A 24,814-nucleotide genomic window follows, 5' to 3' on the forward strand; every position below is an offset into this window, starting at 1 on the left:
GCAAGCCATCACACCCAGCTCTGATAAATGTATTTTACAAGAAATAACCCAGTACTCGAGTGGGATATCTGTATTAGAAAAATGTGATTGTTTTATTCACTTTATAAATGGGTCTGTTGTAAACAGGATGAATTTCCCATTTGCTAACAAGTAACAGAGCTGCTTGATCAGCAAGTACCATATGCTTTCTCTTGGTTGTGACTGGTTTTCATAAATCAGATAGAAATTTAAATGCAGAGAACCAGCCTGATAAACACTCAGGACCAAAGCTGAGGGTTAACAGTGTCTAACGGCTCGGGCCAGACTGGCTGGGCTCCAATCTCAACACAGCAGGGTAGAAGCGATCAGAGTGCATTTCAAACTTTCAAGGGTTAAGTGACTGAACACAAACAAAACAGAACAAAGCCCCAAACAAAACAAGCATGTCATAAAGGCTAGCCTTTATCACTGTATGAATTATCTCTCTCTTCAGTTTCAATTACTGGTCAGGCATGGTGGCACACGCTATAATCCCAGCACTTGCAAGGCTGAGGCAGGAGGATCACCCACAAGTTCACTGCCAACCAACCGGGACTACATAGGGAGACCCTGTCTCCAAAGCCAAAAACCAAAAAGAAAATCATTTATTAAAATGTAACACAACCTAAGAATTTAACAGAATTTTGAAAATGTATGTCCCCCATATTTTTAAAAAAATCTCTTAATCTACTTCATGTAACTTCATGAAAAAAACTTCATTTTTTTCCCACTTAAAATTCTATATGCAAATTATAGGACCAATATGCCACAACTCCATAAAATAAGTCTGTCCCTGGGTTTTACCTACCCAAATAGCTGTCATCAAAAACGGCTTGTGCCGCGCGAGTGGCCAGCTGGTGGCTATACTTGATGCTGTAGACATTGGGGTCGTATCTGGAGATGATTTCTGCCACTTGATCCGAAATGAGCTGACCTAAAGAATTACAAAGGAAAAGAAATACAGTAACAATTTCTCTTCGGGTCGGTACTTAATAGTCAATGCTAATAAAAATTTTAAAACAAGATTTTTTTTAATTTTAAAAGTCAATGCTGGGGCCAGGGATTTAGCTCAGTGGTTTCACTGCCTGCTGCACAAGCACAAGGACCCAAGTTTGATACCCAGTACCAAAAAAAAAAAAAGTCAATGCTAAGGGCCAGGGATGTAGCTCAGTGGCACAGCACCTGTCTGTTAAGCGCAAGGTCCTGAGTTCGATATCCAGGATCAGGGAAAAAAAATATTTTAAAAGTCAATGCTATGCAAATGGAATAATTAAAGGGGTGGGGATTTAGCTCTGTGGTTCTACCACCTGCCTCGAAAGCACAAGGTCCTGAGTTCGATCCCCCGTACCAAAAAAAATGGAATAATTAAATCCCACACTATTTCCCAATGAAATCCTTAAATCCTGAAAAAAACTAACTGAAACAAGTAAATATTGTGACCTTTATAAGCAGGGTAACTGGTTCAATGTGTTCATCTTAACTGGTTCCTTGAACAGCCTTGTGAAGCAACCTGAATGAGTGAGTTCGTTTTTGCTCACAACCTTAAATTATTAAGCGGACAAGAAATGTAGATGACTACATAAAAATCAGAGTCCACATGCCTGCAATCTCAGCAGGCTGGGCGGCTGAGGCAGGAGGATTCAAAATTTGAGCCTAGCCTGGGCAACTAAGTGACTCAGTGAACCTTGCCTCCAAATAAATAACTGCCCTCCACTAACCACCCTGAGAAATTCATCAGATGCCACAATGCGTCTCCATAATGTGGGGAAAACAATTCTTCACTGCTGCTGTTTTAGAAAGAAATTTGTAAGAGCTGAAAAGCGGCCCCAATTTGTTAGTCACACAGGTAGAAATGCTTTCCATCCAGTCGGTTACTCCCTGTGACCAAAATGTACTGCAGACATAGGAGGAGTTCAATAAATCCTACTTGAATCAAAGAACACGGCAATATGAATCATCTATTAGGAATAAAATACTATCATTTTTTTCTCTTCTTACAGAGACAAAACTGAGATCCATGAAAAAAAACGCCAATTCATTCCAATGTACTTATTTGTTCAAGGTGAAACCTGCTGAATTCATCTTTTTTTTTTTCCTTTGGTGATATCAGAGATTGAACCCTGGGCCTCCTGCGTGTTAGGTAGGCACTCTGTTGTTAAGCTGCACGCGCAGGCCTTTTTAAATTTTTCTTTTATTTTGAGAAAAGATCTAAGTTGCTGAGGCTGGCTTTAAACTTGTGATCCTCTTCCTCAGCCTCCTTTCAAGTATGTGGGATTATAGGCATGCACCACCTCACTCACCTCATTTTAATCTTATTACAATAAAATATTCTTGGCCAATTCACTCAGTCTTTTAGTTATATATTACAGAGCACTTATAAAAGAACTTCAATAAATGTGATATTAATAGTATCCATTTGTCTTTATTTAGAATAAATAGGAATACATAAAGATATCGTGTAATCCCCAAGGTATTAAGAGAACAAGTCATTAAACACATCTAGGGCTGTGTCTCTTAAAGATAGAACTCAAAGGCGGGAATGTTGGTGAACATCTGTCATCCCTGACCCTGCGAAGCTGAGGCAGGCAGGTCCGAGTTGCAGCCCACCCTGGGCAGCTTGGTAAATCCCTCTTTTTTAGCTTTTCTTTCCATAAATTAAATGGAAGTGTGGATTTGCTACAAAGAATCAAGTAAGGAAAACACAGTGTAGAACATCAAAGTAAAATTCAAAACTGAAAAGTACTTTCAAATCAATATTGTTTTCCAATTATTCCAAAAACCGACAATGTTTTGAGTACTGAATGCTACCCTAACAAAGACAAGTTATAACCTTGTAAGCAGCACTTTTTAAACAAAATTAAACATTTTCATATATATTAACTAAATAAACAACTGGGTATCTCCAATGATAAATTAAAGAAAGCAAATAGCAAATAACCAGATGTGGTGCACACCTATAATTCCAGCACGCCAAGAGGCTGAGGTAGGAGGAACCTAAGTCCAAGCCCCTTTTGGATAACTTTGCAACTTAATGAGATGCTGTCTAAAATAAAAAGTGAAAAAGGCCTGGGAATGTAGATCAGTACAAAGGGCCTGAGTTCAATCCTCAGTACTGGAAAAAAAAAAAAAGTAAAATAAAATAGAGTAACTTGAAAATTTTCATAAGTAGATGATAAACCAGGTGGACCAGAAACACAAATGGCAGACTGGGTAATGTAATAAATGTAACTTACCTTGCCAGTAAAAGCTGCCAGGACCACCAAGAAGTACTCTGTCGGCCTAGATTGAACCACACAGCAGAGGGCGGATACTTAAAAACAAGTAGCCTTCAGAGCAGAAATCAATTCAATGAACATGAAAGACAGTTATGTCGTTTATATCTGTCATATAGGTACTCAAGACAACAGAACTGTCAACTGTAAACTCTACTCAGTGGTTTTCATTGTACCTTTTCTAAAATAAAATTAAGAACAAAACTTATAATTTGCTCATTAAATATACAAGAAAACTGTTTTCTCTAGATCTTGGCTGTTTTTCATGTTCTGAATGAAATACTAGTGCAAAGTACTACTGGGTTACTACAGGGAAAGGGTCATTTATTCCTCTCGGACATTAGATGTGTGCCTGTGTCTAATAATCACTTTAGAATTTTCTGCTAAAGGAAAACCAGGTTTAGTGTCTGATACATCTAGACAGGCATGAAGTTACAGGGTAAATTACTACAAATTACACCTGACTAGCATTTCTCACATCTGGGACAAAACATAAGCGTCTAATGTAAAGTACTTTGTATTTGAGCACAGTAACTTGGACATTTCTTCTTGCTGGAATCAAGGGAAAGCTTTTTCCCCTCCAAAAGCTCAACAGTTCCCTGCCCTGGCCATGTAAAAGACCCTTCCAAGTTGCCTCCTTTTAAAATGACATCATTTTTTCAGAAAGGGGTTTAAGAACACAAACGTTAATTTAGCAATGAGTTTCCTGTTATGAGAATACTTCTGGGGAAATGTTTGCAAAGGTACTGAGAACATGGATGCTTTCATTTTGAAATAACATCTACATGAAAATATGTTCTGCAAGTTTAAACCTAATATTTATTCAGATACTTTATCATTCTTTGTTTGGCTTATTTCAAGTTTAAGTAATGTAATATGAAACTGAGTCACTTCTAAATCAATTATCTAGTGAGAAAAGCTAATGCTAAATATCAGTACCTGGTGCAGAAAAATATTTAATTAAACAAAAATAAAGATAAGACTTTTTTTTTTTTTTTTGGTACCGGGGATTGAACTCGGGACCTTGCGCTTGCGAGGCAGGTGCCGGAACCACTGAGCTAAACCCCCGGCCCGAAAATATATTTTATTTTTTGGAACCAGGGATTGAACTCTGGTCCTTGTGCTTACACAGCAGGCAGTGAAACCACTGAGCTAAATCCCCAGCCCCTAAGATACATTTTTAAAAATAAAAAAATGCTCTATCACTTCTCCAGCATCACATGATTTTGTTTTCTGCTGTTTTCATAAATGGATGGCATTCCTCACTCACATTTTTCAAGAAAGCCACAGTAGGCTTCCTAAGGAAATTCTCCTTTTAATCAATCCATATTTTTTTTCGACTTCTCTAGGAGAGGTTAATATTCTCAATTTGATATTTAAAATATGCCACAAAACATAAACAAAATAAAAACTTCTAAATACTTAAGACAATTTATCTTTGAAAGTACAAATAAAATTTTTATTTTAGAAAAAAGATTTTTAAAAAACTATCAACTCTTCCAGGCATGATGGCACATGCCTGTATTCCCAGCACTTGGGAGGCTGAGGCAGGAGGATCACAAGTTCAGAGCCAACCTAGGCAACCTGTCAAGATCTTGTATCAAAATAAAATTTAAAAAGGGCTGCGATCAGCCTTCTTCCTTCAGTGCTTGCTTAAGATCTGCAAAATCCTGGGTTTAATCCCCAGTAGTGCAAAATAACTAACTAACTAAATAACTAACCACCCACAAAGAAACAAAAACGTATCAACTCCTAAGAGCATTTTAGTTTAGTTAAAAATGTAGAGAGCTCTGCATCTGAGATTTTCTTTAATCTGTTTGTGGTAGGTTTGTTTGTGGTAATCACTTATATAATTCAGGCTGGTCTCAAACATGCGGTCCCCCTGCCTCAGCCTCCTGAGTGCCAGGACCACTGGCCTGCACTGCCACACTCGGTGAGATTTTCTCTAATCGTTAAATTGGCTCAGCCACACTTAGTGCCTCTGGGCACATCACAGGTCGCCAACATGCATGTTTTAAAAGGTGCAACTCTAATTCTAGAGTAAAAACCCCACTGGTAGGCTTTGTGAAGAGCCGATTTCAGTTGGAGATAGAAAACTGTAATATCCCACGACTTCACACAAGTGGAAATGAAGCATGAGGTCCTAAGGCTCCTGTCGTTTCCTGAAGAGCCTCCGCTCGCCTCCACCTTCCTCACACGTCTCCCTGTGTAGAGAGCAGCGTGCCCCGGGAGGGCCAGGAGGGCAGCAGGACTGGGGCGGTGCATTACTCCCCCATTCCTCAGGAAACCTCAGGAAGAAGCTCAGTAGCCACCAGTTCATCTGAGGCACAGTTTAGTCAGTGACAGAGCTGGATCGTGTTTGGTCTTCAGTGAGAACTTACTTCAGTAAGATCAATGCTGAATCCTCCTTGGCAAAATCCCTGTCCATCAGCATCAATATTTTCTAAAATAAAGAGATAGGAAATATACACAAACCCCAACAAATAAGACAACACAAAACATGAGAAAAATCTGCTCTCCCCACAGTCGTCATGGAAGGTACTAACTTCTCTGGGGGGCACTCGGTTATGAGCACAGTCCGAACCGGTTAGTGCTTGTGTCGGGGATGACTGGCCTCAGAGAGGGAACAGAGCCGCTGAGGAGCCGGCCCAGCCCCAGGAAACAACACCCCACCCCCGCCCCCAAACAGCAGATTGACAGTGCTTTTCTTTTTTTTTGGTACCGGGGATTGAATCCGGGACCTTGCGCTTGCGAGGCAGGTGGCAGCACCACTGAGCTAAATCCCCGGCCCATACAGTGTTTTTCTTAACAAGCCACACCAAGATGATAGTTTCACAGCCCAACACACTGTGTAAAATAAATATAGAACTGAAACAAAATTTCACACAAAAACATTACTATTACCATATACAATATGTTCTGGGATTTTTGACGTTTTTTATATTTCATTTGATTTCCTGAGAAATTACCAGTGTGACCCCTATGAATAAAACACTATGGAGTTTTGATTTGCTGGCTAAAAACTCCCATCTAAAGAGCCCCTTTCTTTCTACTGTCCTGTACATGCTAGATTGTTGCTAAGTTATTACATATACTAACAACGAGATCTATACATTCTCAATATTATACATGTTCTCTATATACCTGTTATAGCCAGCAATAAAAATAAAAAAACTATGAATAACACAATTTGGAACTTCAGAAAATGGCAAGGCCCAAACTCAGCGTTCTTTGAAGGCAAAATATGTAAATATCCTCACAGTCCATTTAATGCAAGGGGTCTAGTTCAAGTGAACATCTTTAAACATGACAATTTCAAAAGTATTTTCCCCTATAGGTGAGTCAATAATTTTGCTCTTCTACCATCAATACTCTTCTTTTTTGTAGTTCTCAGCAAAGGAAAATAATTCTGAGTTAAAATAATAAACCAATTAATTTAAATTAACTTGAATCATGAGCAATAGAGTACCTATAATAAAAGGAAGGATAACTCTAAAATCTCTCCCTTTGTTTTGTTTTGAGGAAAGCAAGGAACATGGAAAACACCATCCTTCAGTTAGCAAAGAATTCTTGTAGCCAACGTTACCAATATAGAAAAAGTTATGCTGAATTGGTCATCCAAATATAGGAACCAAAGATACCTATTTTTAGTCACAAGGAAAACTTCCAAGAATTTTTTAGCCAAATAATCCCATCAAAAATTTCAAGCCCAGTTTTAAAACCTGGGAACTGCCCCAAGACTACACACTGAATATCCAAATTTAAATTTTTTTTTTAAAGTAAATGGCCTCAAGAGTGTAATTCTACCCCCATGTAAATTTTTCTCACCAAAGGGGAGTGGGAAAATGCGCAGTTGGGGTTTTCAGTGTCGAGTGAATCATACTGAAGAATTCTACTCTAACCTCAGGTCAGCCACTGATTTCCTTTACTGAAACTGCATCTGTGGAACTATTCCAGGCTACTTATAAAGACATCCTATTCTGATTATCTTACTTGTACAACTGTTTTATCTGGTTTCCTAGCATATCCACCCAAAATATGACTGTCCATTAAATTTTTTCTTAATAAGTATATATTAAGCTGAGCGTTTGTGATATTTAAAATTTTTCATGTTGAATATAACTCATTTCAATGAAATGGAGAAACTTGACAGTGGCCAACCAGCTAGCAAATGGGAATGCAGAGCTGGATCCACAAACGTCTGTCCTATTTAGGCTTTGTGACCTCAAATCAATAACATATTCATCATTCTCTGAATAATGAAAAAGTGGAAGGAAATGCCAATTGGAAACCATAACTGAGGAAAACCTGTAACAGACAACATCATCATCAAAGAGTAGATAGAAGGAACAAAGGGCTCAGCCCAAGCATGGTGTTGACAGTATTTATATCACGTGATTTGTGGCTCAGGCACTGAGAACAGATGGACATGTGGTCTACCGCACAGCGCCAAACACAGTCACAGATCCAGTTAGGAAAAGCTGGAAGCAACTCTAATCAGTAAAAAGGTAAGCTGGAAATAGACAGTGAAGTTCCTCACTCAGTTTGTCCACACCAAAACACAAACAAAAACACCTCAAAATCTACCACAACCAACACAAGTAAAGGTTATTAAGACAGCAATGTAGCCCTACAAAATTGGCTTAACCCTATTAAATCAATTACTGGGTTGCATAATTAACTCTATAAAAATCAATTACTGGTTGTATAATTTACTTTAGTATGAAGAACATACAAAATACTAAAATTGTACCTCTGGGGTGCTTTGTTGGAATTAGTGTTTCACCAATAAAGAATCAAGGACTCATAGCTACAAGATGATTATCAGCAAAACTTCAGAATAAAATCCAGAACTCGAAGCTTTCACTCCTAAGTATTTTCTCTCTGTGCAAATGTGAACCTGTAGATAGCTCAATTTTCAAGGGCTAGATCAGAAAATATGTATAAGAATTAAGGGTTGCTGAAGAAAGGCCTTCACTTCACTTTTGTGCTTTATAAGGTTGTTCTTTGAGCTTTTCCTAAGATTTGAAGTTTTATTATTTAGATCAGGGTTCAGTAACCTTCTTCTGTAAAGAACAGATAGTCAGTATTTTAGGTTTAGGAGCCATTCCATGTGGCAACTATAGAACTAAACTTTCCCAGAGGATGTGTAAGTAAAAAGCTGTGGCTATATTCCAATAAAACTTTATTTAATAAAACAAGGTCCACACGCCATAGTTTGCTGACCTGATTTGGATGTTAAATATCTTAGAAAATATGATTTAAAATTATCTCATCATTTCTATGCCTAAACCAAATAAGTGAAAGTTTTAGGTGACAGATAAACAAGGAACTGTGGTTAGAGAACACATTTTCAGGTTTTCAGGAACTAGACATCAAGAATTGTCCAAACCTATAAAAGAGGCAGAATGTGTTCTTTGCAGAAAACCACTGAAATGGAACACATGTCCTGTTGCAATGCCGCCAAAGGTTCCTCAGGAGCAAGAAAGACTCGGGGACAGGGGACAGCATGTGTTTCGCATCCACAAGACTCTGGGTTCAACCCCAGTACCAGAAAGCAAAAAGAACAGACAAACCTGAGTTCAAACCCTCATCTCACCCCTCAGCTCTGTAAGATGAGGAAACCAACTGCTTCAGCTGCTGGAATCTCAGGTCCTGCACTCTCAAGTGAGAATTAAGGCTGCTCATGTGTATGTATGTGTGAGAGTCAAGGAAGTGGTCAGTCGCACCCTGCCACGTAAGGGTTGGCTTTTCTTCAGAGCTATGTCGGGATCCTCTCACGTGAACATTTTTGCAGTATAGAAATTAGAAACACAAATTTAGTCCTGAGCTTTCCTCTACACTACAAAGATGACAGGACCACTCCCCAAAAGCCCCCACCATAGTGGCAAGGCAGATGGCCTGGAACACTGAAGACCAGGCAGCAGGTGCCCCCTCCAAGGCAAAACAGTCCTGACCTCACTGCTGTAACCCAGGTGTTGTGCCTACATCCCCTTCACAACAGGCAGGATTGAGGGGGTGGGCCAAGAAATAAGTGTTTAATGAAATAACCTGCAGTTTCCCAGAGGTCCAATTCTTTAGAATTTTGAGGACCAAGCAGAATCTCTGATCTCCTGTTACACGTCACCTACATGAAGAAAAGGTGTCTCGAAATAAGTAAATGCTGTACTTTTGCTACTAATTCTTTTTACTCAACTATCTAGGGACAAGTGGCACTTGATAAGTAATGGCCAAAGATGGGCATGCTAGAGCTTGCCTGTAATTCCAGCCCTTTGGGAGGTGAGGCAGGAGAATCACAAGTTCAAATCCAGCCTGGGCAACTTAGGAAGACCCTGTCTCAAAAACAAAACAAAACAAAACAAAACAAAAAAGAGCTGCAGATGTAACTCAGTGCAAAGGCTTTGAGTCCAATGCCCAGTATCAGTAAAAATAATAATAATGATTATAATTCACAACTGTCCTTCACAATTGTCCCAGGCAGAACAACTAAGCAGCAGTCCCTTTTTACTTTCCACAATTTCAGTTACTTGCAGTCAACTACAGTCTGAGAATATTGGATGAAAAGTTCCAGAAATAAACAATTCATACATTTTAAATACAGTCTCTTCTATTATAGTACATGGCTATGATTCTCTTTTAGGGACTGTTGCTGTTGCTAGACTCTGAGTGTGCTGAATTTATAAATTAAACTTTATGATACGTACATACGTATGCATAACGGGAAGTACTGCGGCCTTTGGGAAAAGTGCTCTGTGGATTCAAGCGATCACATGACGCCCAGGTGACACTTCCCACCATGCGTCAGATACAAGGCAAGGGCATTTCAGAAGCCTGCGTGTCTGTTTCCAGTACAGAGAAGCTCTGAACAGTGGCCGAAACCACAAAGGTGAACTGTAAGAGGATCGGAATCTCAAGGGGTCAAAGATGCGCAGAGTAAGGAAACCTGCTTGTACAATAGTAACTGTATTTGACATAAGCACGTCATCTTCCAGATGTTCAAAAGAGAAGCCGGCCTGGTCACAAGTTAACAGAGAAACTCTGGGGAAGGTTGGGAAATTCAGACTCAGGCCTCCTAAACTGGTATTCACCCTTTCTGCTTCTCTCATTTCTTATTTTTAACATCATTAACAATCTAAAGTGGTGGTTCCCTAACTTTGGAATCCATCAAGATCCCCTTATAGACCTCGTGAAGATGCAGCAGGTACCCAGACTAACCTAGACCTACCTGGGCACTGTCTCTACTTGGGGGGCTGGCATCTGTCAGAGAAGCTCAACTGAGCATGTGCTGATTAACTGCTTCCCGTCTGTGAGTGGGTAGGATTGTTTCTGTTAGGCTCTCAGCAACCTCACCCCACACACTTAATCATGCACACGCCCTCATGCTGCTGCGCACGTGGGAACCCCCCCACCCTGCCCCCCTAGCTAAAAGCAGCTCAACCTGCTGCACATACTTGACCTGCACGGAGCGTACTCCACAGTCTTCGTCCCGGCTTGAAGAAAGCAGGTCCCAACAGGTTCACGCTCCTGCTTCTGCTCAGTCCTCCAGTGGTACAAGGGAGCACAGGCCTAAGACCGAAGGGTTAGAGCAGGATAGAAAAACTCTACAAAAAAACCAGTGTCTCCACCCATCTCTGCTGCCTCCGAACGCATCACTTTCTACACCTCAATAAAAATGAATCCATTCTCTCCCATGTCTTATCATGATAAAGCCTTTAAAAGTGTTTTTCTCACATTCTTCTGAAGGCCATATTTTAGTCCACATACATGTTTTCAAAATAGATAGCAAAATTATTATTTCAGGTAACATTTCTTCATGCTACATGGTAAGTTCAAGGTCGCTGAATCACTTTTCCAACTACTAACACTGCCATGCATGTCGGATATAATCCTAAATTATACAGCAAATAGTTCTAGAAGAGAGTAAAAGAATTTATAGTGCTTATTATTTTGTTTACTTTCCATAAAAATTAAGCCTTTTGTTTTCAAAGCCCTAATTTCAGTATCGTGTCGTAATGGCATAAAGGACGTCCACCAAAAGTGTAACAGTTTCATTTACTGGAAGAAAGTTCCATGGATTTCTGCAACAATTTGAAGAAAAATATTAACATAAACACTGCATACATCAGCACCGAGTTGTTTTATATTGACCCTGACAAAACTGAAGCTGGGAATCACTCCTTTTGCACACTTTCACGATGAGCCAGAGTGGATGATTTGCTCTTCTGCTTACTTTTGCTTCCTTGCACCGTTCTGCCTACCAGGTCCCTTCTTAGACCCCTCCTCCTTCCTCTCCAACTGCTAAAACTCAACACATCTTTTTTCTTCAGTTGTACACGTTTGCAGCACATAGTGTTTACATTCCTCGTGTGGAGTTGGTACATGCACACGGCACATCTTTGTTCCTCTTTTCGCCCCTTTTCTTCCCTCCCTCCCTCTCCCTCGATCCCTTGGTCCTCTTCCCATTAGAGAAAGATCTCTCTCCCTACTTCCTATTATCCATCTTTTATTTGCTCTTGATTTGTAATTTGAATTTCTCACATAAAACCACATGGTATTTAAGCTTGTGTGTCTGATTTATTTATTTATTTATTCTTACAAATTTTATTCATTTCCTTTTTTTTTTGGTACCAGGGATTGAATTCGGTTCCTTACACTTGCACAGCAGGCAGCAAAACCACTGAGCTAAATCCCCGGCCCTTGTGTCTGATTTATTTCATTCAATATTATGATTTCAAGGTGTACTCGTTTTCCTACACATGACTCAAGCTTATCTTTCTTTAACATCCTTTAAAGTTCTGCTGAAATTTCACCTTCTAAACAAATTTTTCCTGAATGCTCCAAAAATCACATTTAAAAAGCCAGGCAATGGAAATAGGGAAGGGCTCTCTGAGGAAATGAAATTAAAGCTTCCATCTGAATGACCAGGCGCCGCCCGAGTAAAAACCAACAAGAAGACCATTATGAGCAGATGGACACAACACCATTTGACATGTGGAGGAAATAAGTAAAAATACTAGTATGTCTGATGCATAAGCCGGGATGAATCTTTTATGCTTATCCTGAGTGACAGAAAAGCACTCAACTTTTACTCAAGCAGGTGAGGTGCCCTCACTCCCTTTGGTCCTTCTGTATGTAGACTCTAAGTCTGGGTGAGAGAGACAAGAGGCACGCCTGTGCGGGCCCAGATGGGCAATGATCATAGCTCACAGCAGGGCAGAAATAAAGAAGCTGGAGATCTACTGATGGGTGTGGGATGTGCCCCGGAGGCAGAAGTGATAGGACTCACTGCAGGAGGGGCGGAGGGTAACAAGAGTCCCGTTTTGGCCATGTTCATTTTGAGTCATCTACTAGACATCCAAGTGGAAATGCCACTTGGGTCATTTGGAAATATGCCTTTAACAATCCGGGGAGAACTAAGAGCTAGGCACACGTGTCTGGGAATTAGGACTGAAAGCTTGTACTTACAGATGTGGGACAGAGCAGGAGCCGCTCCGTGAAAGGCAGAGTCATAAGAAACAAAGGGACCCAAATGGAGCTCCAGGGCGCCCAACCTGTAAGGACCAGGCGAGGACAGGGCGGGGACAGAGGGGAAGATGGGCAGGGGAGGCCGTCTGCTGCCTGAAAGCATTTGTTAATCGGGGCCAACTACTGCTGGACAGAAATAAAGTGATGGGAACCATCCAGCGTGGCAGGAGTAGTGAAGGACGTACAGGTCGGGGTGGAACGGAGCAGAACCCGGGTCCCCTCGGTGGGGCGCGATCAGAGCTGTCATCTCGCTGTGCCCTGGGCCCCAGAGCACACTGAATTTAGCTCTTAGCCTGAAAACATAACACCTCTTGTGCCTGCCCAGAGACTGATTAAACTCACCTGCGAGGAAACATCCAGAAGACTTACCAAAATTTTGTCCTGTTTGGACCTCACGGAGGCACCAAACCACTGGTGGGACTTAAACTCCAACGGATCGTCCCTGGCATAGTCTCTGTTGCCTGAGAAAGAACACGGTGAGAGGTGAGGACATGATACAGTGTGCTCGGGACAAATGGGCTCATTTCTCTCCAGCCAGGTGGAGGAAGAGCACCTCTGAATCACCAAATGCTACATTCATTATTTATCTCATCTTACAGTTTATATGCATAAATATATGAACACATAGATGTATCAGAACTTACGACAGAAAAATAAATCAGAAAAATAAAATACATCATAATTTGTAAATACCCCAGGATTTTTATTAACGCCATCAATTATGATAAAGCACATGCAATAAGGTAACTGCTAATGAAAATTTCTGGTTACCAAGTTGTTAAATAATTAACTATTAAACAAATACTGTGATCAGCTTTCATGTTCCAGGAGGTCTTTCTGTGGCACAAAAATATTTATGAAAATCAAATCCTATGAAACTCCCTTGTCTCCACAGGTAGTAAAAGACAAGTACCAAGGACATTAAAATACAAAAGTTAAAAAAAAATACAAAAGTTAGAATCCAGGGGATGTGATTTAGCTGGCAGGAAAAGGATTAGGTTTGACAGACTACATTCATTTTCCAGCTTCCCCCTTGTAAGAAAATTATTCTCAATGTACCAAGAGCTGATGCAAAGCACTGTGGAATAGACACACACACAAACACACACACACACACACACACCGTTGCCTTAGAAAAACCCTAGACTTAGTTAAGGAAAAAGTGATGGAAATATATGCATAAAAAATTTTGAGAGGGACTTTTTAAAGTCAAGTTTGTTCTTAAAAGCTGTTTATAATAATCATTCTTTATAAACATGTGTTTCAATAACTACATTGGGCAACACAGGAAACAAATGCCAATTTTAAGAGCGCAGGTCCACAAGAAAATGTCATCAAGGCCTTCATTTTTTTTTTTGAGACAGGGTCTCATGGGTTGCCCAAGTTAGCCTCAAACTCACAATCCTCCTGCCTCAACCTCTGAAGTAGCTGTGATTACCCGCTGCAATTGCAGGCATATGCCACCAGGCTTCATCATAAACTTTGGTTCAGCTGGGCAGGATGGTGTGTACCTGTAATCGCAGCTACTTAGGAGGCTGAGGCAGGAGGACTGCAAATTGGAGGTCAGCCTGGACAACCTGGGGAGACCATATCTCAAAATAAACATTTGAGGCAGATGAAGTAGTGCATGCCCATAATCCCTGCACTGGGAAGGGGTACTCTTTATGTGTCATATGATACTTTACACATGTCATATGTAATACTCTATACGTGGCATATATGATACTCTACACCTCATAAATATGACACTGTAAACATCTCATATATGTTACTCTATACATGTTTATATATATGGCACATGTTTATATATGATACTCTGTCACGATACTCTAAATGTGTCATATATGATACTACATGTGTCATATATAGGATACTCTATATGTATCACATGATAAGGTACACATCATAGATATGATACTCTAAACATGTATATGATGCTCTATATGTGTCATACATACAAAACTGTCATATGGTGCTCTACGTGTGTCATATATATATTCATTCCACTGTTCTTAGTGCCTCCAGCTGCAGCAGTCACAATCTCAAATCATCATGATTTCGAGACACCTGCTCAAGAGGAAGTTTTTCTTTGTAAAGCAGCATTTTCTCCCCAGACACCAAGTCTTCAGTACCTAGCCCGCCCACAGGCCAGGTGGAAGCTCCACTCGAAGAAGCGTGGGTAGTGAGAGTGGGGAGAGAGGAGCAGAAGGCTGCTCTTCAAAGAGACAGACAAGAGGCACTCATGACCTGGCTGCTGGGCAGCTATTCGGGGCCTGTGCACGAAGTAAATATTTTGAGTCACTGTCCCAATGTCACCATGTGGGCGAAGCTGGAACTCCCAGACTGCTCAGACTACACCACCACTGTGGGGAGCGAAGAGATCACAGACAACTGCAAAAATCCCAGTGATGGAAGAAATCTTCCTCCTCCAGAACCAAGATCAAAAAGACTTCTGTCCATTTTCACAAATCTCGTTAGAAGTCACCCAAACAACTCCTAAGCAGAATGTAAACAAGATGTACTACAAATGTGCACTAGTAAAAAAAAGATTTTTAAAAAATGTCACCCAAATAACTTACAGGGGAAAGGGGGTATCTCACACCATGATAAGAATGAGAAGCTTCCTCCTGTTATATAAATTGACATACAACCACACTATCACTTTCAAAAATGCAGATGTGGGCCGGGAATTTAGCTCAGTGGTTTCGCTGCCTGCTGCACAAGCGCAAGGACCCGAGTTCGATCCCCAGTACCAAAAAAAAAACCCCAAAAAACAAACTGGTCAAAGAAAAAGTGGGCCAGGGATTTTGCTCAGTGGTTTTGCCACCTGCTGCGCAAGCGCAAGGACCCGAGTTCGATGCTCAGTACCAAAAAAAACCCCCAAAAACAAACTGGTCAAAAATACAGACAAAAACGTCTCTAGAGACTAGAGGTTTACTAGCAAGTAAATAATTGGAGCCTTGATATTTTAATATCTGTATCTCTAAGCTTTTGAAATCCATGATTTGCATTTTTTCACAGTCCCACGGTCAAATGCTTACATTACAGGCAGAAGGACAGGCGAGCAGACTGTCCTAACCCCAGCCTCACCTCCTTATTACCAGAACTCTCCTCAGTGCCTCAGTATTTTCAAAGGCCACGGTCAAATAGTCAACTTTCTGGAAAATGCTGTGTATGTGTGAGGGTTATTTCTAAAGCAAAGTCACGTTGTGGCCCTAAAGTTAAATTTTGTTTCACATCCTTTGGAACAACAAGTTATGTCACTCTTTTTAAAAAGCCAAAATAAATAAGAATGCCATAGAATTAAAAAAAAAAAAAAAAAAAAAGGAAGGGCAGAATCTTTATTTAGAAATATGGTTTAGTCATTTGGTTCCCATTCATTACCATGACTTCATGAACAGCAAAATAATTTAGGGCCTCAGAGATTTTTTTTTTTTTTTTTTGCTGAAAAATGGCTATTAAAACAACGTTATTCCACACTAATCCTTTAATAAAACGGACAACTCACAGACTTCCTTGAGTAGCTTTTTACTTCAAACATTACTTCTGCTCAGTTGCACTTCCTAAAACAAATTTGCTTGAATGAAAACTCTCCCAATAGAGCTTATTTGTTTATGTAAAACTCACTGGGTCAGAGGAAGAAATGCCTTTGATCATTCATTAAATAAATAAATCATGGGTACCCGCTCTGACTGCAAGCTAGGGTAGAGCAGTAAACGAGAAAGAGAAGGTCTCTGCTTCTCAAGAGGGACAAATAATACATAACTGTATTGGAAGATACCTTCAAATAGCTACCAAAACTCTAAAAGAAATTTAAGAGAAAATGATGAAGCAGTAGTCAGACAGCTACCAGTATCATGCAGTTATTTTAACCTAATTATATTGTGAAATAATGTATTTCATTCAATCAGAGCTCCCAATTCTGACATTAACAGCTCTGAAATATGAGCATGAATTATAATCAGTGTGACATACATAGCCTTACAATCAGTAGTTTTTTAATGGTATATAAATAGTACATTTTAATATCAATTCTACCTACCTTGACATTGACAGATAACTGGCAAAGATACTAAGCAAATTCAATGAGAAAGAAATAGTCTTTTCAACAATGGTACTAGGCCAATTAGATATTATTATGCGAAAGACTGATTTGAGAATCCTACTTCATATAAAAAGTTAACTCAAAAATATATCACATTTTTAAATATAAGAGCTAAGGGCCGGGGATTTAGCTCAGTGGTTTTGCCCCCTGCCTCGCAAGTGCAAGGACCTGAGTTCGATCTCCGGTACCAAATAAATAAATAAATAAATAAATAATAAATAAAAGAGCTAAAACTATAAAACTCTTAGAAGAAATAGAGAAATACATATTCATGAACTTGGGTTAGATAATGATTCAGGAAACCAAAAGTGTGATAAAGGGAGAGTTGACATATTGGACTTCATCAATTTAAGAATTCTTTACTTCAAAAACACCATGAAGAATGTGGAAAGACAACCTACAGACTAAGAGAACATATTTGCTATCAAATGTTCGTTAAGAGGCTTGTGTTCTGAGTAATATGAAAAAAAGGACAATTAAAAATGAGCAAAGGACTCAAATAGATATTTCTCCATAGGAATACAATGGCTTACAAGCATAAGAAAAGGTGTTCAATATCATTAGTCAACAGGTAAACCCAAATCAAAACCACAATGAAATATGACTTCTCACTCACGGAGATGGGTATTCTAAAGAAGACAGAAAATGAATGTTCATAGTAATGTGGAGAAGGGGCAACGCACTCTCCGGTCCCCTTTCTGGCTCTCTTAGACAGAAGCTTTCTTTCTCTCAATAAATTTTCCCTACTCTTAAAGAAAAGGAATGTGGAGAAAATGAACCCACATATATTGCTGTAAGAAGGCAAATGGTCCGGTGATTTCTAAAAATAGTTGGGCATTTAAAAAAAGTTAAATATAGATTACTATAAAACCAGATAATTCCACCCATAGGTATCTATCCAAAAGAAGTAAAAAGAACATATCCACACAGAGACATGCACATAAATAGTCAAAGTAGCATTCTTCAAAGTAGCCAAAAAAGTGAAAATAACCTACATGTACATCTACTGGAGAATACACAAAACATTTATCCATAAAATGTAATACTATTCAGAAATAAACAGAAGTATAGCACTGATACTTATTACAGCATGATGACTATATACAGCTTTGCATAAGTAGTCTACATAAAATATTATAATGAAATATGTAGATACAGAAGATAGATTACTGGTTGCTAAGGGCTGGAAGTACAAATGGACTGATACAGAGAGATGGCCTCTTTTTAGGGTGACTGAAATGCTCTCAACTTTACAAAAATGGTAAGATTCATTAAATTGCACACTTAAAACAGATGACTCTTATTGTAAATTAATCTCCATAAAGCTATTTTAGAAAGTGAAAAATCTGCCAGCTAAAAAAGTAGCTGCAATATTGGACAAAACTTATGTGTACAGTAAGAGCTATTTTTCAAAATTCATCAGAGATAAACAGGTGTGTTAGCAATATAACAGACCAAGAATACAAAGAGAAAACACTAAACAAGAAAACCAGAAACAGCTGACATCAATATGAAAAAGACTCAATCTCCACAGAGGTGACAGAAACAGGAATTAACCACGGTATTTTTCACGTGTCAGACTAAGGGAGATATTACTGCATTTGATTCAAAGATAGGTTGTATCAATATTTTTCTATTTCCTAAATTTTATAATAAAATTCTCAAAAACATTCATTTGGCTTTTAAATTACATTTTAAAAAATTAACAAAATTTAAAATATGAACTGAGACCCATAAGCACATTCAAATTTTTGGTATATTAGTTTTAAAAGGCCTAGCATAATTGGAGGTAGGCTGAGTAAGTTGTAACTTTATGTATTTACACACACACAGTCACACACAAGATCTACTTAGGCCACAACGTATACACACAAATACACACACACACACACACACACACACACACACACACACACACGATGGCCCCTAGTTTCCTGGGTGGGAATATTTAGGTGATTTTTATTTTCTTTTTGCATGTCAGTGCCTTTTCATATTCTCATTAACTGAGAGAGAATTTTTAAAACATTAACATTTCATAAACATTATATATTTTAAAGTTCAAAAATGTAGTGTGCAGCCAGGGATTTAGCTCAGTGGTTTCGAAGCACAAGGACCTGAGTTTGATCCCCGGTACTAAAAAAAAAAAAAAAAATGTAGTGTGCATGTGTAGCCCTTAATCTTTACCTACTACACAAGCCTAAGTTAGGGGCACCCACGGCACCTCTTAGTTTACACTTAGTTACACTTTCATCTCACAAACAAAGAGGACTTGGAGGTCACAGAATCCAAGAACATTCCAGGGCCGGGCATTTAGCTCAGTGGTTCTGGTGCCTGCCTCAAAAGCGCAAGGTTCCGAGTTTGATCCCTGGTACCAAAAAAAAAAGATCATTCCAACTGAGAAAGCTATTGCTAGCATTTTTAAAAAGGCATTAATCTTCCTGGGAACCCCTACACTATACAGAATGGAAATGAGTAGAATATTATTAAACATAACTCCCTAAAAAAACAAAATTCTTGATGTCACTGAAGACCAAAGCAGAAATTAATGCTTCTTCGACTTCCTAAAGAAATAGTTTCTTGATTTAAGAAACTCCCTGATAGACATAGTAAGTACAGTGCTGTTAAGATTTTAGTATTAATGAGAAAATGATTTGCTTTATAAACTACCAAGGTGTTTTAAATGCTCCAAAAACATAAGTACATTGATTTAAAATGGCAACAATCAACCAATCAATCAATACAATGGCAAGAGAAAAGATCCCTAAGTCCAAAGTACTGGAGTCATTTACTAAAAAATTATTGTATGTTCTGAAATCATAATCCACATACATGAGAAAGTGCTATTATGTCCAGAAATACCTTTTATATAAAATAAGATGCAGCTATCCTCTAGAAATAAACCAGAATCAGAAAAGTACATCCAGAAGAAAACAGGATGAAGCTAATTTCATTGGCAGTGGTGTCTGTTTGCTTACTGGGTTATTACTACCCTAGTGGAGCAAGCAGGGAAGGGAAATCCCTGTCTCCTTGAGCAGCCCCGGGCTGGTGCCCAGCACAGAGAATACTGGGCCTCTGAAAACACCCACTGCTGCATCAATGCCGGTTTGTTTCCTCCAAGTGATGAGAAGGAAATGATCCTGAAAGCATCTAGCATTTTAAAACAAAAACTCTTTACTGGAGATTCAAAAAAAAGGAAACCCAATGTTCAATCTTAAAAGACTGGGTATGAACATATGAATCAGATCAGAAAGTCCGGGGAAGGAGGTGGGCTCTACAGGATCATGTAGGTATAGTTTCAATAAAACACTAAAAATGCTAAAATATGGATGAACAACCTCAATGTTAGCTAATTAATAATAAAGGAACTGGGCCACATGCTTTCTAAAGGTGTTTAGCAGCTCTCCAGTTATATAATTCTGAACCGGGCAAAGAAAGGAGACCATTTTTGTTTTTGACTTTAAATTATGGGACTGTTGCAACTGGAGAACTACCTCAACATAACTCTGGAAGGCAGAAGTTCACCAAAAGGGGGAAGCTTAAAAGGAGGTTATGGGCTGGGGATTTAGCTCAGTGGTTCTGCTGCCTGCCTTGCAAGTGCAAAGTCCCCAAGTTTGACCCTGGTACAAAAAAAAAAAAAAAAAAAAAAAGAGGCTATCTAAGAGTCGGCCTGCGAGTTTTAATTTCTATGCGATGAGAACTGGGTGGCACGGAGGCCAGAAGGCCGCTAAAACGTTCCTGTTCTCTATTAAACAAAAAGTCTGTATAAGCTCCAGCCCGCTGCGTTGGAGAAAACACTCCACAGCATGTTCCTTGAGCTGATCTGCCCACCGCCGACAGCCAATCTTCTGGGAACACGGGGTAAGGGTGGAAACAAGATGTTTTTGTGGAAAATGAGCAACCTGACTTCCATGCTTCCCTAGAACAGACACGGTGGGTGGAGGTGACCCCACTCCCGCAATATAAAAGCAGAGGCTGCTCCTGCGTTTGTTGTTGTTGTTTTTGGTACTGGGGATCGAATTCAGGACCTTACGCTTGCGAGGCAGGCGGCAGATCGACTGAGCTAAGTCCCCGGCTCTGCTCTTGTTTTAAGTGACAGGTTTAACAAGCTGCAGGTGTACCAGTATTTCTAAGTCAAGACCCGTGTCCCCCCAGTGGTCGTTCTTTTTGGAAAAGCCATAGTATTGAGAAAACTGGGCAATGATTAGTCTGTTGGTAACATAAGGGTTATGGCAACAGAGGTTAAAATGTAAACCAATACGCAATCCATTTAAGAAAACCCACAATTGTCTTTCTTTCCTTTCCATACTTACTCATTTCCCCAGTTTTCAGGTGGGTGGGTCTGGCATAAACACCTCTTGTCTCGTTCTTCCTCCTTACAAAGTGACTTCAGAGACACAATTTCCTGTGATCTACACAGCGACTCTAAGGGGCGGCATTAGGCTTGTTTCACAAATGAGAAACCCACTTACTGGAGAAATCCAATGCATAAATAAAGAGCGAAATTAAAGACAGGTAATAGGAAGGGAAGAGATAGATCTTTCGCAAATAGGAAGATGACCAAGCGATGGAGGGAGGGAGGAGGGAGAGGAGGGAAGGGACACAGAAAGAATTAAGATGCATTGTGTACATGCACCACCTCCCCATGATGAATCCAATCATGTACCACAGATGTGTACTGGTAAAAAATTTTAAAAAGCAAAATCAAAAAGGGGGAAAAAAATCAAATGGGAAGTTGAGGCACATGCCATAAGTCATGGTCCTAGGCTACCTAGTACGTACCAAAGCCTGAGTGTGAGCCTGTATCTCCTAAATCTAGTTTGCACTTCTCATAACCAAACTGCCAACAGCAAAGAACAAGAAAGGGAAAGATGCCTACTTATATCCGCATGGATCTTGCCTGGAAGTAGCGTTCAGTATAACCAGTATCGATTTTAAGAATATATAAAAAGGCACGGTGGTAGACAGAGCAACACCTCTGCCTGAGACAGCCAAGTCCTGATTCCCAGAACCTTTCACGTGACTATGAGACATCACATGGCAAAAATGCTCTGCAGGTTGGATCAGACTGACAACCTAGAAATGGAAGATTTTTCTGGATTATACGCTTGGCCCCATGAGGGAGGCAGAAGAGTCAGAATTAGAAGGCTGCAGAGACCCCAGGAGCCATCGTTGGCTTGGAAGGGGGAGGAAGGGCCCCAAGTCAAGGGTGCTGGTGGCCTCCAGGAGCAGGAGAGGGAAAAAAGAAATCAGCATCGCTGGCACCTGGATCTTGGCTCAGGGACACCCATTCCGGACAGGAGCGCCGGAGACCTGAGCACAATACTTCTGTGCTATTTTCGACACCTAACATCTGGGGATATAACCAAGTGGCAGAGCACATGCTTTCCATGCACAAGGCCCTGGGCTCCAGCCCAGCACCCAAAAATAAAACAAAACAGACAAAACAGATTGATGGTTCTTGGAGAACACCAGTAGGAGACTAATACTTGGCATGAACACACAAGTGAGGCCGCAGACGGACTGCCCCGGCCTCTGGGTGAAGTCTCCACAGAATCACTGACTACTAATCTTTGCTTCACTTCTGCCTTTGCATTTCCACATGTGGACAAATCGTGACTTTTCTCCATGTCAGTCACCTTAGGCTAAAGCAAACCAACAAATCATAGCCCGAGATGACATTGTCTTCTTCACTAATTCTACAATGCTTCAAAGTTTTATCATTCTGTCAATGTAGAGAACAAAAAAATCAGTTTTCAGTCACTATGCAGGCCATAGTTAAAATCTACAAATTATGAAGATTCCTTGGATGAAAGCATTTAAAATCCAAAGAGGACAACTAAAAATATTTCAGTCACGGCATAAACATGCAAAACTAGAAACTGGCCTCTTTCTTTGTATATATATTCTACTCGTGGCTCTATTTACATATTATGTTGAGAAAATCAGAGAGAAAGAAAAAAATACAGAAAACAAGCAAGAGGGAGAACTTGAAAGAAAACAGAGCACATTTCAAAGCTAAATTGTACAAATCAAAGAGATTACAAATTTTAGATGGAGAATCCCTTTTTTATGCTCACTAAAATAAATAGTATTGTTCAACAATCAAAGCAGCTAGTGGGCTGGCCATCTGGACTGCACTCTCAAGTACCCTCCTCTCAAGCTTCCTCCTGTTCATCCCAGAATCACAAACTTGATTTTTTTAAAAGCATGACTGCAATATTTTGAAGATATCATTATTTCATGGAACTTGTATAATTCTACCAAAAAGGGTACGAGGACATGTTCTTGTCAAGTCTACTTAGCACACAAGACACCAGGAATCCGAGACCTAACGGTGAGCTCTGGACACTTTCATTTGACTCTAAACATTCGAGTTTCGTGGCGAATTTACCTGGGTAGACTATGAGCGCAGAATGTCTTTTTCTTCTCTTGTTTTTTTCCTTTTTGGCAGGCATACCTGTATTCCCAGGTGGTGCACACCTGTAATCCTAGCTACTAGGGAAGCTGAGGCAAGAGGACTGCAAGTTCAAGGCTAGGCTGTGTAACTCAGTGATTCCCTATCTCAAAATTAAAGCTGTGAAAAGAAGTGGAGACATAGCTCACCTGTGAGTGCTGCTGGGACTGATCCCCAAGACGGCAAAAATTCCCCAGAAGTATATAGCCACTATATGCATGCTAGCAAGCCCTCGACCACTAAGATGTATCCTCAGCCCTTTTATTAAATTTTATTTTGAGACAAGGTCTGACCAAACTACCCAAGCTGACCTCAAACTTGCAATCCTCTTGCCTCATTCTTCCAAGCAGATGAGTGTGCAGCACCACACCCACCAGAATATCTTTTCAAAGTTCACTGACATCCTTCCTCAGCTTACCTCCAGCCTCATTTCTCATTGTGCCCTCAGCGTCTAGACTGCACACACACATATTATGCTCATCCCCGATTCCATTTATGTAGCTCGTGTGAACGGCTTCGTTTTCATTCATTAACATCTTTCACTAAATGCATTCACACTCATACTGTTTCCTCTACTCGAAGACTTCTACACCCGGTGAACCAGACCTCGCTCTTCTTTAGCTAACTTACATCACAGACTAATCTAAGATGGCTTCATCAAAAGTCCCAGGCAAAATGGATGCTTTCCAGTCATGCCTTTTCATTTTGGAACAATTTGCTTTTCTCTGCTGTACAGAGTTAAAGAAAAATAAACGTGGACCTGTTTCCAACCTCATCATCAAAATCATACTGTTGGCTAGGAAGAAAAGCACACAAAAACATCCCTCTTTCCAGTTTCTTAGCTTCTTACAAGCTAGGAAACTTGCCAGGCATAGTAACACATGCCTGTAATACCCTATGCAGGGGGCTGAGGCAGGAGGATTGCAAGTTCAAGGCCAGCCTGGACTATCTAGCCTCCCAAAGGTATGAGACTTACCTCCACCGCTCAGACATTGCTACAGCTCTCCAGCTAGGGAAGCAAAGACGCAGAATGGAGAGGAAATTTTTCTCACGGAGCTACTCTGTATTCAGCAAGAACAGTTCCAATGGCAGCAAAATTCATCAACAGTGCTTCCTCTATGAGCTTCTCTCGGTCCCTACCATTTTTCCGGAAATTGTTATGTTACCAAGATCCCTCAGATAAACTCTGCCTCTGCTCAATCCAGCCAGCGCTCAATCCTGTCACTTCCAGTGAGGAACCTGATAGCTCCAACCAAAACACACATACATCTGACACTGCCCCAGGGCCTCTCTGTCCCCTGGTGCCTCGTGATGGCCAGGACTAACTGTGCTTCCCACCTCTGGAGAATGGGAAGTGGAATCAGGAGAACAAACGCATTCAAGATCATAAGAAAAAAAATCAATGAAAATTTCAGTGTAACCCAAAGAAAGAACTGAACT

At 40.0% G+C, this 24,814-nt stretch overlaps 1 protein-coding gene across 4 annotated transcripts in view; it reads right to left on the reverse strand.

The window, feature by feature from the left end:
- The window catches only part of Itgav (integrin subunit alpha V), an 86,690-nt gene that overhangs the window by 42,869 nt on the left and 19,007 nt on the right, over positions 1-24,814 (reverse strand). For all 4 annotated transcript variants that reach the window (XM_087209639.1, XM_087209638.1, XM_087209641.1 and 1 more), the window contains exons 3-7: positions 13,185-13,276; positions 10,742-10,856; positions 5,672-5,733; positions 3,252-3,297; positions 827-952 (exon numbers count right to left, since the gene is read on the reverse strand). In XM_087209639.1, the coding sequence (XP_087065765.1) occupies positions 827-952; positions 3,252-3,297; positions 5,672-5,733; positions 10,742-10,856; positions 13,185-13,276 (441 nt within the window). The remainder of the gene's footprint in view (positions 1-826; positions 953-3,251; positions 3,298-5,671; positions 5,734-10,741; positions 10,857-13,184; positions 13,277-24,814) is intronic.

The sequence above is a fragment of the Heterocephalus glaber genome, unplaced genomic scaffold (genome assembly GCF_053883595.1).
Source record: "Heterocephalus glaber isolate CG9 unplaced genomic scaffold, H.glaber_assembly_v1.0 deba00001058, whole genome shotgun sequence".
NCBI lineage: Eukaryota > Metazoa > Chordata > Mammalia > Rodentia > Bathyergidae > Heterocephalus > Heterocephalus glaber.